Source organism: Symphalangus syndactylus, chromosome 21 (genome assembly GCF_028878055.3).
Source record: "Symphalangus syndactylus isolate Jambi chromosome 21, NHGRI_mSymSyn1-v2.1_pri, whole genome shotgun sequence".
Taxonomy (NCBI): Eukaryota; Metazoa; Chordata; class Mammalia; order Primates; family Hylobatidae; genus Symphalangus; species Symphalangus syndactylus.
In genome coordinates, this window is record NC_072443.2 from 78,437,948 (window position 1) to 78,457,371 (window position 19,424).

The 19,424-nt window shown below is 40.6% G+C and overlaps 1 protein-coding gene across 12 annotated transcripts in view; it reads left to right on the plus strand.

Annotated features, from left to right (window-relative positions):
• Positions 1-19,424, plus strand: part of MAGI1 (membrane associated guanylate kinase, WW and PDZ domain containing 1) — a 681,166-nt gene that overhangs the window by 638,577 nt on the left and 23,165 nt on the right. For 5 of the 12 annotated variants that reach the window (XM_055260326.2, XM_055260329.2, XM_055260318.2 and 2 more), the window contains 6 exons: positions 2,939-3,155; positions 7,071-7,154; positions 10,694-10,785; positions 12,241-12,433; positions 14,971-15,264; positions 18,565-18,768. In XM_055260326.2, coding sequence (XP_055116301.2) covers positions 2,939-3,155; positions 7,071-7,154; positions 10,694-10,785; positions 12,241-12,433; positions 14,971-15,264; positions 18,565-18,768 — 1,084 coding nt within the window. The remainder of the gene's footprint in view (positions 1-2,938; positions 3,156-7,070; positions 7,155-10,693; positions 10,786-12,240; positions 12,434-14,970; positions 15,265-18,564; positions 18,769-19,424) is intronic. The other 7 variants (XM_055260327.2, XM_055260328.2, XM_055260321.2 and 4 more) reach the window with 5 other exon arrangements.

Genomic DNA, 19,424 nt, shown 5'->3' on the forward strand with positions numbered 1-19,424 from the left:
TTCCAGATTGTGTCTGTCATTTGGTGTTAAATTGGACCTAAATGAGTCATTTATTGGGGAGGTGAGAAAGGGTGTTACAATTTGAAAAATGGCCCAAGCGTTTCCAGTAGACTTCATTTGCACTCTCTATTTCTGGTGGAATCATCTCTTCAGTTAAACATAAGAGATCTAGGTCTTCCATGTGAGGGATTTATTATACTGGGACAGACATGAGACGGTTTCAAAAACCCATGACATGACATGCTGAATCTCTGCACATGCATGTACAGGTATGTATGTAAAAGCACATACGCATTTTCTCTGGGAGACAGGTCCAGTACTTTTATCAGACTTTCTCAGTGGGTCAGGGATGCCAGAAGGATATTTCTCTCCAGTTCAGGAAGAGGGATCAAGTGGAAAGGTTTGAGTTAGGCTTCAGGAGGTAATGGCCCAAGAAGAAACTGCCAATAACCCTACAAAAGAAGCAGGAGCACAAGGCTGTTTCCTGCAGGTAACCTTGCAGTGTGCACACCTTTGTGAAGAGTGGTTTCAACATGATGAGACCAGAGCTTCCAGGGTCAGCATTTAGTGCTCATAGGCCAACCCTGCCATCAATCTCGCATCTACTAGTTTGACGAACCAAAAGAGAGTGGTCATTTGAAGGGAGGCATGCCATTCTCAGGGTAAATGCAGAGGTCTTTTGTTGAGTTTTTTGCTTTTACATTTAAAATATCTTTCCCCTTCAGAGGTGAACAAAAGTAAAACATTACTAAAATGTAAGAAGAATAGGAAGTAGCAGTTCCCATTAATTCTGTTTACCAAGGTTCATTTTGAAATGAAAATGACTTTAAATTTTGTCTTGATTATAAAAAGTATTCTCTGTGCACTATAAAAATAAAAAAGGTAGGTAATATGGGAAAGTATAATGATAAGAGGGAAAAACTCCACCCATAATCCCATTTTTTCTATGCAATGTTATGTATGTTCACACAAAAAATGGGCCAATGCTATACATGGTTGTTTATAATCAAGACCCTTGTAAAGACCACATTGAAGTGGGGGAGAAAAAAAACAACAGTCCCATGTGCATGCAAAAGAAAATGAGTATGGTATCCATCATTTACATTTTCTCACTCTGGCCCTGAGAGCTGAATTCACTGTTGGAGGAGAAACTGTTGAAGTTGGCAGAGCCAGGTTCTGTCAACTCTGGAAAGGCAACCAAATCTGAGCTGAGCACTTGATCCTCAAAAGAGAAAAATGGTGACGTGAGGTTATGATGGTGTTTGTTCCCACCCAAACATCAGCGTGTTTTGCTGGCATCTGCACCAGTGTATGTTTTTCCCCTTGAATTGGAGTGAATTAAGCCTCTCATACAGTTTTCCCAAGACCTCCAGGGTAGCTTAGAATATGGCCCTCAAATTTCTCCCGTAGGCACATCAAGTATAATTTTAAATGGTCTATCTTGCCTTCATTGAATGCATGTCCAGTTGTTCTCAATTTTGAATCCTTGCCAATACCTGCATTCAAATCTGTAATAGTCAAGAGCAAATGAAGTTTTTGTCCTCCTTGGGCCTTCTTCAGATACTTGTTTCAAAGCAATTACTGGAAGGAGAGGAAGTATAGGGACCTGAGAATTAAATGAAGGGACCTTGCAAATTTCCAGCAGAATTCCAGGGGAATGAAAGATGAAGGATACTTGGGGAGACAGCAAGGAAGAAGGGCCTTGGTAGGCTTGATCGGAACACCTGGTGGAAGTTCTGTAAAGAACTTCAGGGATCTAGAATGATCAAGGTCAAAGCTCTTATAAAGTACTTTAAAACCACGAGCTCTACAGGATCTATAAGAGAGAATGGAGAGCCCCTTCCTGTCCTCTACCCCATACAATGCTTTAAATCAGATAAGTATAGTGACATGGTGTCTGTGGTGTATGAGGCATGACTGCAGGATTTTTTGTTTTGAATAGGGAATGCTAAACACCTGAGATTACCACAGTCTTTTGTTGGAGAAAATAAGAACTACAGTTATTTTCTGTTCTACCCACTATTTTCCTTTCCATTAGGTCTTACTCTCCATTCATTCGCCATTCTAACAGAGCTTTTCGTAAAATAAGAAGGGTCTTTGCTGAGCAGATTTTAATGAACAAGGACTTGGTTATTCAACTGAAATTTAAATGGAACTCTTCCCCTTTGAATATTATAACACTTGGACTTTGGAGAAGTTGCAAATCTAAGAAGGCTGACCCCCAGAGGTCAACTCACATACAAAGTTTGATCTTGGTTTTCAACCAACAGTACTATCGGCAGTTTAAGAGGTGAAGTGTAATGCTTGCAAAATTGATTAGCTAAGAATCATGGAAGTTCTTCATCTATTAGTAATTTCTACACATAGAAATACCAATAAACATATAATACTAGGCATGATTTTTAAAAGATCTGACCTCTGTTTTTTTTAATAGTCGAAAAGAATGGATAGCAAACTCTTAAAGAGGAATTGGGTATTTTATTATTAAAAGATACAAGACATGGAGTCCTGAAGAGCATCTTTAGCCCTGATTATACTTCTTCTGGATATTATAGCCTTATGGTAAACCACTCATGGTATTTGGTGTTACATATTTTTGTGAAAATGAGGATGTTAAAACTGATCCATCTTGCAATAAACAAGCATAGCGTTTTAGCTGAGAACCTGTGATGAATATCGGATTTGTTTTCCGCCGTAGCCCAGAGAGCAGTATGGGTTATGATTATGTCTGTCTATCTGACCCACCTCTCTGTTTGTCTGCCAGTCACCTGGGGATTCATCTGCATTCAGCATTAGCTGGAGAAAGGTGGGAGCCAAAATACTGTTGATATGTATGTGTATGCAGAAGTGCTAAACAAAGACAAGCTGGTGGAAAACACCCACTCAGAGAACCAATAATAATCTTTTCTTCTTGCCCCTCTCACTTGCTTACTTTCAGCAACCACTGGAAAGGAAAGACAGCCAGAATAGTTCTCAGCACAGTGTTTCCAGCCACCGAAGCCTGCACACAGCATCCCCAAGCCACAGCACACAGGTGCTCCCCGAGTTCCCACCTGCAGAGGCCCAAGCTCCAGATCAAACTGACAGCTCTGGCCAGAAAAAACCAGATCCTTTTAAAATCTGGGCCCAGTCCAGGAGCATGTATGAAAACCGACGTGAGTAGCATCCTGGCCTCTGTCTTACCCTGACTCCTCCGCAGGGCTCTACTTTTCTCTTGAAGGTTATTGAAAATAGAGGAGTTGCAGTGTGTAAACTGGATAAAGTGAAATCCGCAAGAGGCAAAAGTATCACAGAGGGAGCGGACTCTGCTGGCTATCCATGGAGGCTCCACTATGCCTTCACTTTGGGGAGGGGGTAGAAGTGGATGGTTATCACATAAATGCACTGGGTAAAAGTGGGTTTTTTTCCTCCCTTCAGTTAAAAGGAATGGTAGATAAGAGCTGCTGTCTCATTAATTCTCCAAGTGGAGATTGTGATGTGCTCTGAGCACAAATCTGATATGCAATAGAACTTAAATATGATTGACTGGGATTTCGGACTAATGAGAAGAAATTAAATGCTTCTTAAGTGGTCTCTTGTTTTTAAAAAATACTGGTAATTTTTTTTAACGATTATAATCTCTCTAAACATTCCCCACAAAAAGGAAAAAACAATAGCAGTGAGTGGTTGTGCTTTAATTACTTATCCAGTGCTTTACCTTTTCTATAAATATGAGCTAGTGATAGTATACTTTGTAACTTCTTGGCTTGTATAAACATAATTTCACCCTCATGTTTAATGTCTTTTTATTATGAAATGATTTCCAAAAACTATTCACCATAAATAATACTCATTTATCTTACCAATGAAAATTCCTAAAAATGCCTTAATTTTAGGCGATGCAAGTTGTTGTTGTTGGGTGGCTGTTTTCTGATGTTTTCTTATAATGGTCAGGGTGAGGTAGCTATGAAGGACAGACACCTCATTTTCTCTTTTTTGGTATGGGGTAGGAGAGAGGTGTTGTGATGGTGGAGATTCGGTTTGTTGAAGGGTCTGAGAGAAGCTGTAAGAGCGAAGGGAATCATTTTGCTCATCCTCCTCTCAGCACAGGTTTCATTCCTAGCTGCAAATGTGGTCACTGCTCAGCAGGGTCCCCATCGAGAGTCGTGGCAGAGAGGTTGTGTGAGGTGTGGGTCCCCGGCCTCCTGTCCACCACACAGACTTGGCCGTGCTGTGCTTCCTTTGCTGGCCGAGGTGCATGCTGAAAGTCAACTCCTCTGTGACCCAAGCAAAATGGGGCAGTGAGGCCAGCATCCTTGTCTGAGGAGGAAAGTTGGTCAGTCCACTGAGTGATGCTCAGCAGTTGCGGGGGCAGAGGTGAGCCTGGAGTCTTGCTGGTTATCAAATGCTAGGAGTTGCTCAGGGCTTCATCCTTTTCCTCTTCAAAGGAGAAATATCACTGCCTTCTTACTACCACAACGCATGGAATTAAATAGGCTGTTTTGACTACAAGTTCACCCTGCTGGCAAAAAGCCCACTAATTTGAGCAGGGACTTATGTAGTTGCTGGACTAGAAAGGTACCCCTAAAGTACCCCCAAAGCCTGACTAAAGGAAATGAAGTTCCATTTGGAATGACCTCATATGCAGTGGATACTAACCAGGAACCAGGTTCTGTCTTCATTGTGTCTCCTCGCTCATTGTAGTGATGTCACTGAAGAAAACCTTTTAAGAGATATTTCCAAAGAGGAGCTTTTTCACATTCCCCCTACATTACTCTCTAAGCTTATGGCTCATCCAATCAATGGCCCAACTTCAGTTAATGTTGAGATATTGCTTTATTGACCGAACTCCTGCTTTCCTCAATACATGACACATTTATGATTGAGTTTTCCTGTATGAATCTTTTTGTGATAAAATGAATTGCATTCTGAAGGGCTGGCAGGGGCGTCATGGGTTGACAGGACAATTGTAAAACATCCGTTTAATAGAAGGCTCTTGCTCAAATGCCATTTTTACCCTGGTGGTAGCAAATTTTATTAAGAATTTGACTTAATCAAATGTTTCTAAAAGTTTTCACCAGGAAAAAAAAAATAAGAAAAATATGTAATGTGGCTATAGCCAGCTACTTTAAGTACTGAAATTGCTCAGGTGGCAGCCGGACTGAAATATTCGGGGCCAGGCACCATGGCTCAGTCATGTAATCCCCGCACTTTGGGAGGCTGAGGCGGGCAGATCACGAAGTCAGGAGTTGGAGACCAGCCTGGCCAATATGGTGAAACCCCGTCTCTACTAAAAAATATAAAAATTAGCCGGGCTTGGTGGCATGCGCCTATAGTCCCAGCTACTCGGGAGGCTGAGGCAGGAGGAATTGCTGGAACCCGGGAGGCGGAGCTTGCAGTGAGCTGAGATCACACCACTGCATTCCAGCCTGGGCAACAGCGCAAGGCTCTGTCTCAAAAAAAAAAAAAATGAAAGAAATATTCGGAATGGTGCCAGTTTTGTTCCTTCGCTTTCTTTAACATCTGAGGAATCAAATAGAGCAGCACAAATGAGAACCTATTCCTTTTTGGTAATTGGAGGCTTTGTATTTGACCGATAGATAGTAGCAACCTAATTGATATTAACATTCACATGAATTTCTTCCTCGCTACTAAATGAGGATAATGATGAGACCTCCCCCTGGCCCCCATGGTAATTATTCAGTATCTGTCACAGATTTTCTTATTTTCACAGCACCTAGGAATGAACCTGCATCAATCTTGTCATTGAATCAGTACTTTTCTTTATCTCAGATCAGTTTCTGCCATTCTCTTAGGTTATTTTATAACTTGTCTTTCGAAGAGAAAAAAGTATATAGCCTTGTCAGATGTGATTCCCTGCCCCTTCCCCCCACGACAGTAAAATGAGCAGAGTACTCCAGGAAAAACAGGAGAATTGAAGTCAGCAACAGCAGCTTAACTGTGCCATATTACCCTCTTTTTGTTGGAAATACATTTTTCTTTTTCTTTTCTTTTATTATTAGCGGCAATGTGGAGATTAACACAATCTGTGAACGCATTCCTTCACATGGTCTAAATGTGTTGCAATGTGCCATATTTTTGATATGGCCATCTCTCAAGGCAGCAGTATTAGAATGAATCAGTCTGAATTACAAATGTGTTCATGAATCCTTTTGAAGAGTTTCAATGTTTAATTAAAAACAAAGACGAGCACTGAAGTCCTTTAAAAGCCATGTTGCCTGTTTTATAGTTTCTCTAGAATTGTGCACATCTTAAAAACGACAGTGATGCAGTCTTATTAGTAAATGTTTAGGAAAATCAGATCATATCCAGTAGCATTTACTACAAAATAAATTATAAGGCTTGTAGCTGAAACTTTGCCTGTTCACTATATAGTTTGGAAAGAAAAACCTCAAAACTGTCTTATTAACCGACATCGTAAATCTGTCCTGCCTGGGAGAGACATGCTTAGAAGTTTGGAAGTGGTGATTGAGCTTCTTTATCATAGTGAGCTTAAGAAGCTTGGATGTACCTCCAAATTTTAAGAGGAATTATGAGTTTGTATTTGTGTGTTTGTTCAGTTCTCGGATAGATCCATTGATTTGCATCTCTAAATATAAGACTATTCTGGCTTGAAATGCTTAGAATTCACCTGAACAGATATTAGTACAAGAATGAATTTCATCCTGGACTTGATACACTTTTGAATAAATGCTGTAGTATAGTGGTAGCACAAATATACTTACATTTTTCAAAAAGCAGTAAGGGTTTAGACAAACCATGATTGAAGTAAGGCCATTCAAGAATGTGTACTTTAGAGTGTCATTAAATAAGGAGAGTTTAAGATGGTAATAGGAGTTATAGGAAACTCTCAATGGTGCAATTGTAAATTCTACCTTTTTGACAAGTAAAGCACTGTGAAAAAAAAAGAAAGAAAAAATGGAATCAAACTATAGTCTTTTAAAATAACAGCCATGACCTTTATCGTGAAAGCTGAACTGCCTGTTCCTTATCAATCAAAACTAAATTAAAGTGAACTAAGAGAAAGAATGTACATTAAGCTTTGCAAAATTGTGAAATTAATATTCCAGCTATGTCACCTTCACCTGCATCAGGATTGAGCAAGGGTGAGAGAGAGAGAGAAATCAATTCCACGAATTTTGGAGAATGTCCGAGTAAGGATCTGCTGAAAACTTTTGTCTCTCCATTTTCATTCATCTCGTTTGATGTTCTCATTGGTCTGGGGGCCTGGGGAGAAGTTCAGAAAAGAGAGGGAAGAAAAGAGGGGCATGAAGGGAAGTGCTTTGGAGCTCTTGTTGACCAAACGCAAACCAAAGACACGATGGAATAAAAAGGGTTCTTCATGCCCTTGTCAAGTCTGGAAATGTGTTGGTATGTCTGTAGTAATGGAGACACCAGGAGGTTTCTCTGCAAACCTGGTGGGTCCATTCTCTCTAATTATCAAAGGAAGTCTTTTGACTGCTTTATTCAATTGTCACTGGCATTACCAAAAGGAGACTAACTGCAGAAATTGTTCATATGCAAGGGCTTACAAATGAAAACTGGACAAGGTTTTCTTAGGTCTATTTGATTTAGCCTCACTCAAAAAAAGTGATATTAATATCAGAAAAATGGTTCTACCTTACTGCCGCCTAAAAACTTAATTCTAATAAAATCTGCCTGAAGTAAGGAAGAAAACCATTTTGGGGGAAGTAGTTTAGAAACTTCAATGCCTCTAAGAAGAGGTGGCCTCAGAGGACACAGAAGAGAGAAATTTTATGATCCCATAATGTGTTTCAGTACTGATTTATTGCCAAAGTTATATATTGGGGTAAATGGCATTTAGTTGGTAGAAGAGTAGAATTGTTAAAATGCCAAAATTAAAGTAGCAAAAGACTTTCTTTGTAACATGTCTGTGTGTCGATGTTTATGTCTGTGTTTTCTGGCTCACTGTTGTGTCTTTAACATTCCTAATGTCAGTGGGCATCTTCCTTTTCAACAGAAAACCTTTAAATAAATTTGCCATTTTTCCACTGATTCTCAGAAGGAAACGAAGCTTTTTTTTTTTTTTTCATGTGGACTAAACGGTGTGATAAGCCCAAATCTGTTGGCCACAACCTCCCATACATGCTAGCTCACACCTAAATGAGCAACAGTAGGCAAAAACTTGTTACATTTGGTGTCACTGTAGGATAGGCAAATGTTCTGGTGTTAAATGATGCTGAGAAAAATGGGTCTGGGCTGGAAGTCTCTGCAGAGGCCCTTTCATTGTTCCCAGAGAGGCCACACACTCAGCAGACCTAAAACAGACTCTGCCAGGAACCCAGTGCTGGCTGGAAAGCACCAGTGGTCTATTTCGGTAATAATCCTCCTGCTTGAGTGAACCAAAGACAGAGACACAACTTGATTTAATTTGTTGTTTCATTGAGGCTATTACAGCAAATATCCTTTAGCCAGCTACTCGAACAGAAAGAAAATATTGTTACCTTAGCGTGCTCAAGAAAATATTACTCTCAAATTGTGTTTATGGGAGTCCTGTGCAGCAGCTTAGCTCCATGTTCCGGGTGTTTTGCAGCTTAGCCTCAGCAATTATAATAAAAGCAGTGGATAGAAAGCACCCATTTACAGCCCTGGCACTGAGATAGCTCAAGTAAAAAGATCAGATTCAAACTCCTCTGACTTGTACTTATGGGTCACTTGGTTTCTTCTCTGTTGGTGTATTCATTCACTATACATTTTAAGTTTGTGGGTGAATCACTAAAAAGGGACATCCCTTCACCAACCTATAATCTAAACATCCACCTTCTTCTTCCCTATTCTGTTGTACAAAACTGGAGAAGAAAATAATTAAATTCTCAGGCCTGCGCTTTCCTTCAGCCCCAAATCCAGTTAATTAAATAAGAAGGTATGCACTATAGCATTTGAAAATCTCCTTTAGGATTCACTGCAACTGAATTATATTTTTTCTCTTTAAAAAAAAGATATATCATTTTATAGGTCATAAAACACCCTATGTATACATTAAAATATTAAGTAAGAATGAAATAGAAATAATTCTCTTTTACTTTAGTGAAGTAACAGAGTGGTGTATAAAACAATTTCATGTATAGTGGGTATTTTCTTATGGAAATTGCATTTGTTTTAAAAAACAAGATATTCATTTTAAAGCCCTGGTCCATTAATGAGTATTGAAAGTAAAATATCAAGTTATTAGAAAATGAATTAATACTTTTAATGCTGAAATATCATAGGCAAGTTCTAGAGTAAAGCAGTCATTTTGGCAATGAGATATATGATTCATTAACACAGACTTTTTGTCATCACCATTGATCTTAAGGATTTGGAGGCCTGGCTGATTTTGGTAATAGTATGGAAATCCTAATAAAATTTATACAGTCACCGCTCAGTGTCTGCTGGGGATTGGTTTCAGGACACCCGCATCCCCCACCAAGGATATAAAAATCCATGGATGCTTAAATCCCTAGAAAATAGCCTAATATTTGTGTGTAACACACACACACACACACACACACACACACACACACACACACACACCTTCCTGTATTATTTATTTGTTTGGTTGTTATTTATTTATTTATTTGAGACAGGGTCTCACTCTGTCACCCAGGCTGGAGTGCACCGGGGCAATCATGGCTCACTGCAGTCTCAACCTCCCTGGCTCAAGCGATTCTCCCACCTCAGCTTCCCGAGTAGCTAGGACTACAGGCACACACCACCATACCTAGCTCATTTTTTATTTTTTGTAGAGACAAGGTCTCACTATGTTGCCCAGACTTGAATGCCTGGGCTCAAGCGATTCGCCTGCTTTGGCCTCCCAAAGTGCTGGGATTGCCACTGTGAGCCCCTACACCCCACATCCTATATACTTTAAATCATCTCTACATTACTTATGATATCTAATACAATGCAAATGCCATGTAAATAGTTGTGATACTGTATTACTTAGGGAATAACGACAAGAAAAAAAATCTGTACATATTCATCACAGCTAAAACCATTGTAGGTCTAACAAATTTTCTATCTGTGATTGGTTGAATCTAAGGATGCAGAACCCACAGATATGGAGGACTGACTGTATGCAGAAATACTAGGATGTTTTAGAGTAATTTTTGGCAAAAATGATCTAACAAAGCCTATTAGCATTGCTAGTCTTAATTATTTTAAGGAAGAAGAAAGTGACTTAAAGATAAATCAGAAAGTCTGTTTAAACCAAGCTGTTCTCTTTCATCCTCTAGTAGAGGAAACATCTGGTGACTTAACATGACCTCAGAATCCTTAGATCTGGCTTCAGAAGTGACTCTGACTTAGCCTGAGTTCTGTTCTTGGACATGGACACCTGCCTTGTGGTGTGGCACATAATAATTTACTTAATTCTCCTTGCAAGAATACTGAGGAAAGCAGTTAATGCTGACTATTTGTAGTTAAGGATCATGGCTTGGGCTTGATTTGGAATTATCAAACAGTGATGAGTCCTGTGAAGAACTTTAGGGCTCAGTGACTATTCCCACTGTTTACTTTATCCCCGTGTCTTCCATTATTTCACCTGTTCAGAGTATTTTGTTTCTTTGCCTATATTGAAAATCTTCCATCTGATCAAGCACCACCATTCTTGTCCTGCAATTGTGTTCATCTTGGGGGTATCATTGGTTTTATCAGTAAAATAATCCATCTCTTTTTTCTCCCCTCTCTGCAGTTCCAGATTACCAGGAACAGGACATCTTCCTCTGGAGAAAAGAGACTGGATTTGGATTTAGGATTCTGGGTGGAAATGAACCAGGGGAACCTGTGAGTCTTTTGCTTGTCTCTCTTGCCAGCATATTTTTCTAAGGCTTCAAAGCAAATTGGCGACAGTGACAAATCACCAACATTTAAGTCCAGCTAGATGCAACACTGACTCTTTAATCTTGAGTAGTGTGGGTTTTTCATTGGGTTTTGTGGAGCTCTCTTTGTCTTGAGGAAGAAGAGACTAGATTCTTTCTAAAAAGTTTGTATGAGTGTTTGTGAAAAGTGGCAGCTGCAGCCTCTGTAGACCACCCCTTTCCCCCAAGGGAGACGAAAACAGAAAGCAAAACAGGAATAGGCATCACCTAATATCACAGTGGCCTGGTCCTTCTGGCCAGGTCCCTTCACTGTGCCAGCAGGTAGTAGGCTTTGTATGTTGAGTTGCTGGTGTGCAGAGTACTTCGCAGAGCCTCATGAGACAGTGGTTGGAGAATGTCAGACCCCTGCCTTTACAGAACTTGAGAAAGAACCCTGAGTAAGGGTCAAGAAACACTGAACTTCCCTGGGCCTCAGTGTCCTCCATTTTGGAATAAATTTAGAATAACATAACAGGGTTCCTTTGAAGGAAGAAAAAACTAAAATAGGTATTGTTAATTTCCTTGTGATAATAACAGCCATTATTCATCGAGCGCTTACTATGTGCCAGGTTCTGTGCTAAAGGCTCTTAACGTACATTCTCTCATTTATCCATCAAACCCACCAGTTTATCCCGTTTTCACATCAAGAAAAAGAAAGGCTAACTAACTTGCCCAAGATCACAGAGCTACCAAATGGAAGGACTGACAAGGTCTGACTCGAGTTCATGTTCTTAGCAACAGTTTTGTCAAAGTTCTGTGTAAACTATAAATGCCACGTGAAGGTAACTATAGCATTATTGTCTGCTGGAAAGGCAAGGCAGGCACAAATATTTTAGCTAAGGTTTAGTGAATGACAAATATAGCAGCAAGACACTAACTATAAAGAGTGCTCTGCTTTCGGGTCCTAAAAGACTTCAAAAATGGAGATGTCCAACCAACTTTTGCTTCATTCATTCATTTAAGAGTATTTATTACATATTCCTTATTCCTAGGCATGATGCTAGACCCTTAAATAAAAGTAATATTAATATTTTAATTAGCAGAGTTTTATGGAAAGAGAGTTTTTAGGTAGCTAGAAAAGAAGAATAGGTTATACAATGAAGGGAGAAAAGTAATTTATATCTGCAAAGGGGAAAAAGAGAGTGAGTCATCAATAGGCCACAGATAAACATCTGGAAACTAAGCAAGAAATATTCTTTCCACCATTTAAGAATTGTTGCAATACTTAGCACAATGTCTTGTACACAGTGGGTGCTCAATAAATGTTTGTGGCATGCCTGCAGACATGAATGAATGAATTGTTCCCTGAGATGTGAAGGCCATTGATGTAACAGTAAACATAGGAGAGCAATGTTTCATCCATCATTCAATTACTCAACAGATTTATATTGGTCACATCGTACCACTGGGTGCTGCTGATACTGATGGCCGCCTGAGGTCTGGAGATGAATTAATCTGTGTGGATGGGACGCCAGTAATTGGAAAATCACACCAGCTTGTGGTCCAGCTTATGCAACAAGCTGCCAAACAAGGCCATGTCAATCTCACGGTGCGGCGTAAAGTGGTTTTTGCGGGTATGTATTTCATTCATTCCTTCAGACAGTGCGTTGTCACTTTATTCACAGAAAAGGCCTCCTTCCTGTGTCTGCCTCCTTGAGCGTCTATTTTAGCAAATGTTTGCAAATGTGATCAAGCTCAGAATTTCCAGATGGCTTGCTTCTCTCAAACCCTGCAAAAATTACTGTCATTCTAAAGTACTTTAATGTGTCATTTGCATATGTTCAACCAAGGCTTCCAGAGGAAGGCTAGTTGAATATATATCACTTCCCTTCTATCTCCTTGCAAATCAGAACTTAGCCATCCTCTTCATTTGATGCTAATCCTCAACAAATGAGGTCATTATGAAAGTCAGAAGAGTTGTAGCTTCATATCAAGGGAACAAAAATCGGGTTTGTGCTACAAAATAAGCTCATAAAAAAGTTACTGATTTCTTACTGTCCTATGTATTAAACCAAGATTTTTTTTTCTTGTTTCTACAAGAAAGTTGTAGAGCTGGCCAGTTCTAGGTCAGCTTTGATTCCTTCTTCCTGCCCATAAGCTTTGAACTTTAATTCTCAAAATACTACATATCCTTTCAGGCTCAGCTCAAATATAACCTTCTTCCCTTGGAAATTCCTCCTCCCTCCAACTGCCTTCAGATTTTAGCATTCCCTCCTTGCCATTCTAGTGACTCATGGTTTACTGCTGTATCAGAATCTGCCATTTTGAGACAGTGAATTGTGTGTCTGTCCTTTCCCTTGAAAGCTCACGTCGAACACACCTTGGTTGTTCACCTTTGGATGCAGCTCTCACCTTGAAACCTTTAAGGCAGAACCCAGAATGCAGCAGAGGTGATTGTCTTATATCAGTGGAATTACTGGAGAAATATGACCTGAAATATTATGAATTCTCATGGCATTAATATTAGTGAAACAGAAACCTGTCAGATAAAATTAATTGGTAACTTGTTTAAAAAAAAAAAGAGTATGACCCATTTTAAATGGTATATGATTAATTATAGAATTCAGGTGTTAAATTCCAGTGTGTTTATGGCCTCACAATCCTTCTCAACATACTATTCCATGCAGCTAAAAGCAGTCAGCTAGAACCAGTTTTTGAGATGAGATGAAAACTATCTGGGGTTAAATTCCAGTGTGTTTATGGCCTCACAATCCTTCTCAACATACTATTCCATGCAGCTAAAAGCAGTCAGCTAGAACCAGTTTTTGAGATGAGATGAAAACTATCTGGGGTTAAATTCCAGTGTGTTTATGGCCTCACAATCCTTCTCAACATACTATTCCATGCAGCTAAAAGCAGTCAGCTAGAACCAGTTTTTGAGATGAGATGAAAACTATCTGGCTTCCCTGGCACAAATAGAAATAGTAAGGCAATGTGATTTTTTTTTTGTTTCAGGTTTATTTTTTTAAATCTTAAATATTTTGGATTTTTAGCTCTGTGTAAAAGGCATGTCAAATCTATGAAGAGATATGATGCAAAGCGAACTAGTCACAAAAGGAGAAATATTGATTCCCTTTATATGAGATACGTAGGGTAGTCAAATTTATAGAGGTAGAAAGCAGAACGATGGTTGGTAGTGGGTGGAGGAAATGGGAAGGGGAATTAGTTTTTAATGAGTACAGAGTTTCAATTTGGGAAAATGACAAAATTCTGGAGATAGATGATGATGGTTGCACAAAAATGTGAATGCACTTAACACCACTCAACTATATGCTTAAAAATGGTTTAAAAATTTGTTATGCTTATTTTTCAAAAATTAAAACAATCTATGAAAAGAGAAGCTTTTAGAAAGGAATATAGTCTGATCTAAAACTTGGACACAACACACATTTTGTTTTTGGCATAGTTGGTTCCACCTACTGTGTTGGCTGTTTAGGAGTGCTTTACCTTGCCGTCTGACAGTAACGCTAGAATGGTGACTAAATTCAGAAGGAGGCCAGTGTATCCAGTTCTGTGATCAGAGTCGATGTTGACACCTGGAAGCTAAGAAGAGAAGCGTGTGTATGTCTCAAAGGTGTTGTCATGAACCCCACATAGGGCAGGTAGCCTCAACGTTACCGTCACCTTACTGTTTGTTGCCTGATGGACAAAGCTGAGTGGAAATGTGACTGGAAAGTAATGACAATATGAACGTGCATCCAAGGTTGTATCTATGAAGCCAAGGTGGCAGTCTTCGCGGGTGTAGCCCTCACCTACGCTTAGGCCCTTCCTTCCCTTTGTGCAATAGGGAAATATTTCACAGCAGGCTGATCCTGCTGCAAACTTGATTCTGAGTGTGGATGTCGACATATAGCATGCTGTAAACAATAAACGCTATTTGGGAGTCCTATTTGGTGTTAGGTGGGATCAATGTTCGTAGATACTGAATGGTTAATATTCGTCAAGAGAAGATGCTTTCAATCCGTATATCCAGGTTTTGCGAAACCAGGTGCTGTCCCCTCCCCTCGGTTCATGTTTTGATTTCTTGCAGGAGTTGCAGGAGGGAGGGAGGGGCAGCAGGATGGGGGGGCTGCAGGACACGGTGCTGTACGCGTGCATCTCTCTGTTACAGTGCCCAAAACCGAGAACGAGGTGCCCTCGCCAGCCTCCTCTCATCACAGTAGCAACCAGCCAGCCTCGCTGACAGAAGAGAAGCGCACCCCGCAGGGCAGCCAGAACTCGCTGAACACGGTGAGCTCGGGCAGCGGCAGCACCAGCGGCATCGGCAGTGGCGGCGGCGGGGGCAGCGGCGTGGTCAGCACCGTAGTGCAGCCCTACGACGTGGAGATCCGGCGCGGGGAGAACGAGGGCTTCGGCTTCGTCATCGTGTCCTCGGTGAGCAGGCCCGAAGCAGGCACGACCTTTGGTGAGTGCTGAACGTGAAATTGCCCAGGGTTTCCCACCATGCCTGGGTGTTTTTGTTCTCTTGCGAGTGAAAGCTGACCCAGACCTCACGTGCAGAAATGCTTTATGGCTTCTTGCTCTGGGTAATTAAAGACTTAATTAGGGATGGAGTTGATTTGGTAGCTTTTTCCCTTTTGAAGGTTGGGAATATTTGTTCAACCCTTTCAACTTCCACCCTGAGAATGTGATCACGCATACACAACTTAAAGCATGCATCAGATTTGCGTGAAATTTGAATAGCAGCCGGGGGCTGTTGCTCACGCCTGTAATCCCAGCACTTTGGGAGGCTGAGGAGGGTGGATCACTTGAGGTCAGGAGTTTGAGACCAACCTGGCCAACATCGTGAAACCCCGTCTCTACTAAAAATACAAAAAGTAGCTGGGCGTGGTGGTGCATGCCTGTAATCCCAGCTACCTGGGAAGCTGAGGCAAGAGAATCGCTTGAACCTGGGAGGTGGAGGTTGCAGTGAGCCGAGATCGTGCCACTGCATTCCAGCCTGGGTGACACAGCGAGACTCCGTCTGAAAAAAAAAAAAAAAAGAAATTTGAATAGCAACCCCTGGACATCATACAGAGTCTACAGTTTTTGCCAAAGCAAGGCTTTTGAAAGGTCTTGAATAGGATAGCACTAATTGCAAGGACCTCAGAATGGTCTTAAGAATGTCTTAAGAGTTTTTACAAGGAGCGTACAGCTGTAAAAATGCTCTAGGAAAAATAGAGGTGTAAGGAGTAAAAATACTACATGAGATGCTAGTCTGCCTCATCTGTGTTCTTTCTCTACTGTATCCCCATAGGAATTTTTTTTAATTTTAAATAATATTTTTACTGTTGCTTGATTTAAAGTCTGTTTAAAATCTAAGTTAAGAGTCATTTGATTTTCCTGTCTTATCCAGACATTGAGGGTTTCAGCAAAGTATGGAGAAACACGGTTGTCACTTTCTCAGAAGGTTCACTCTCTGCTGGGTACACTAGCAAAGACCAGTAGAAACCCAGATGATTGCAGAAACTAGTGATATATGAATCTATTTCCCATTGCAATGGATTGATTATAGATGTATACTCCAAAAATGATCCACCTTCCTGATTGGGTAAAAAGTCATTTGTTATCTCCCGAGCACATTTGTTACTTACTATGGAATACAATGGGAGAAGGAGAAGGGCTGTGCAGGCTGTGCAGGCTTTTCATGTACCTTAGCTCTATCCCTGAATGACTTATCCACATGGAAACTGGCTAGGATCAGCAAGGTGCTACAACCCTTTAGCATTCTCATGCAGTAGAACTCACTTGGCCTCCATTTAATCTTGGTGTGTTGCTTCCTGCTAGAGCTGTCTCCCCGTAAGTTTTATGTTTGACAGGGGACAGTGACTCAGCCAGGTCTATGCATGTGTGGCTGCAGTAACAAACGCCCATTACTAACAGTGCTTTTTGAGCTACATTAATAAAGTTATCATAGCATGTCATGGATGGATGACCTGACATCAAAGCAAGGTTTTTTGGTTTTGTTTTAAAATTAATTTCAGAGACTTTCCTGCTTAATATAAAAATAAAGAGAAGGAAGAGGGGAGAAAGAAATCCCAAATTATTTTCTTCAGATCTACAGTTTGACTGTCTCCATGCATCCTGTGATGTTCCTAACTATTTCAGAATTGTCAGTTTCACCTTCTAGAAAGAAATAGCAAATATGTCAAGTGACAGGTTATGTGTTATATAATGAATATTGTATTCACACTCACAATTTGGTCTTTGATTGTTTTCCTTTGGCTCTTACAACGAACAAATTAAACTTTCCCTAATGCCTTGCATGAGACTTCTGAGCTTTGCTGAGCTTTCCTCAGACCTGCTGTTCGATACCTTTGTTATACCAATTGTCCTTGGAGATCAACTAAACTTAGTCAAGACCTTGAATTTGAGTATGGGAGCATTCTAGCACACCTACCTATTGTATTCTAATAGACTGTTAACTTTTAAAAATTATCTTACCTTGATGTTCCATTCTATGATACAAGCTCAGGCAACTCTGCTGAAATTCAAAGGAGTTAAAGCGCATTTTCCCACACACTTTACCCTTAAGGTCCAAATTATGACGAAAGAGCCTACTCAGTTAGTTGTAATGTCCCTCATGTTATTTGTCACCCTTTCCAAAAGGTAATTCAACTGCGTAACTACCTTCATAGTCCCCAGAAAGACAAATTCTCAAAGTAGGTGAATATGCATAAGAACTTTGAAACTCAATACATGATTAACTAGATTAACTAGAAATCCTGTGTCAGGCCTCAAAGCCAGCCACCTCTCTCTAGAAGTTAGCAATGACATGCAGTGCCTCAAAGTGCACGATAAACCTTTCTCTCCAAATGCACTTTTCTTGGTCTTTGATATTGTGGATGTGCAGTAACCGATGATGAGAAAGGAGATGATTAAAGGAAAAAGGGTGAGGAATGATTTGAACCTAGCTTTAGATCAATGTCCTCAGCCCGAATAGGTACTAGATTTTCACAGTCCTTTGAGGGGATTTTTGTGAGGCAGGAGGATGATTTCAGAGCTAATGAACCAGTCGGGCCACACTCTGAAAGCACATAAGACAAGCTGCTTGAGCAAAGGTCCTAAAAGGAAAAATAAGCTTCAAGGTTGGGTGCTTTCTTGGCTCATCTCTTATAATTACGCCCTTTTTCTAAAGCTTTCATCATTCTGGGGAGAAGGCGGAAAGTCTGAGTGTTTGTTCATTAGGGGTTCTCAGATTGAACTTTTGGTGCTAGCAGACTCTTGTGCCTCACCAGATGCCCAGTGATTATTTTTCTAAATGGAGAAAGAACAAAACATTGGCAGAAGCTTAAACAACAGCTGGCAAAAATGAAGTGACATGAACACAGAATGAGTAAAAGCATCCATCCCAGCCCTGAGTTTCACATTTGCAGTCCCAAAATAAGCCAACAGCCAGTTATTTTGGGGCTCTTAAAAATCTTTGAAGTTGCCAACTATCCCAAATTTTGTAATTGGTTTAAGGAGGGCAGCTGGGGGTTCCCCTAATTTTGAATCTGGGCAGGATGGCAGCAATGAATTCTAGTTTCAGGGCAGTAGCTCCTTATACAGACACCCTGAGTATTGCCAATGTTTTGACCATCGGTGCAGAGCTCTCCTTTAATAACATTTGCTTAATGCTTTAATTAATTAACACTTAACCTTCTCTTTCCCTTTTCAACCCTTTTTCTCTTCCCTTTGCTATATTCCTACGTAACTTTAAAAAAATTAAAACTCAATATCAAAGCAGGCAATGCATGTGTGGCTATGCCTCACAAAATAGGTCGGATTATTGAGGGGAGCCCTGCTGACCGCTGTGGCAAGCTGAAAGTAGGAGACCGGATCTTGGCAGTAAATGGATGTTCCATCACCAACAAATCCCATTCAGACATTGTGAACCTAATCAAGGAAGCAGGAAACACAGTTACCCTCCGCATCATTCCTGGGGATGGTAAAGTATACCTATTATCTCTTTCTCTCTCTCTCACTCTCTCTCTCTCACTCTCTCTTGCTGTCTCTCTCTCTGTCTCTGTCTTTTCCTTTTCTCTCTCTTTCATTAGTGTTCATTTAACTGAATAGTATTAATTTAGTGGCAGCTTTATTCATCCCTAACTAAATATACCCATCAGGTAAACGTGAGCCATTGTTACTAACCCATACCTCACCCTCTTACGTAATTAATCCTCTAGCCCTGTGACCCTGTGTTGCTGCAAATATAAAAGTTTCAGGCCGGGCGCTGTGGCTCACGCCTGTAATCCCAGCACTTTGGGAGGCCAAGGCGGGCGGATCATGAGGTCAGGAGATCGAGACCATACTGGCTAACACAGTGAAACCCCGTCTCTACTAAAAATACAATAATTAGCCGGGCGTGGTGGCAGGCGCCTGTAGTCCCAGCTACTCCGGAGGCTGAGGCAGGAGGATGGCGTGAACCCGGGAGGCGGAGCTGGCAGTGAGCTGAGATCGCACCACTGCACTCCAGCCTAGGCGACAGAGCGAGACTCCGTCTCAAAAAAAAAAAAAAAAAGTTTCAGAAAAATCTTCACCCTTTCCTCAACTTATTTAGCTTTTTGTGTCCTTGTCTTCAACACTATAAAATAGTTTTAATAC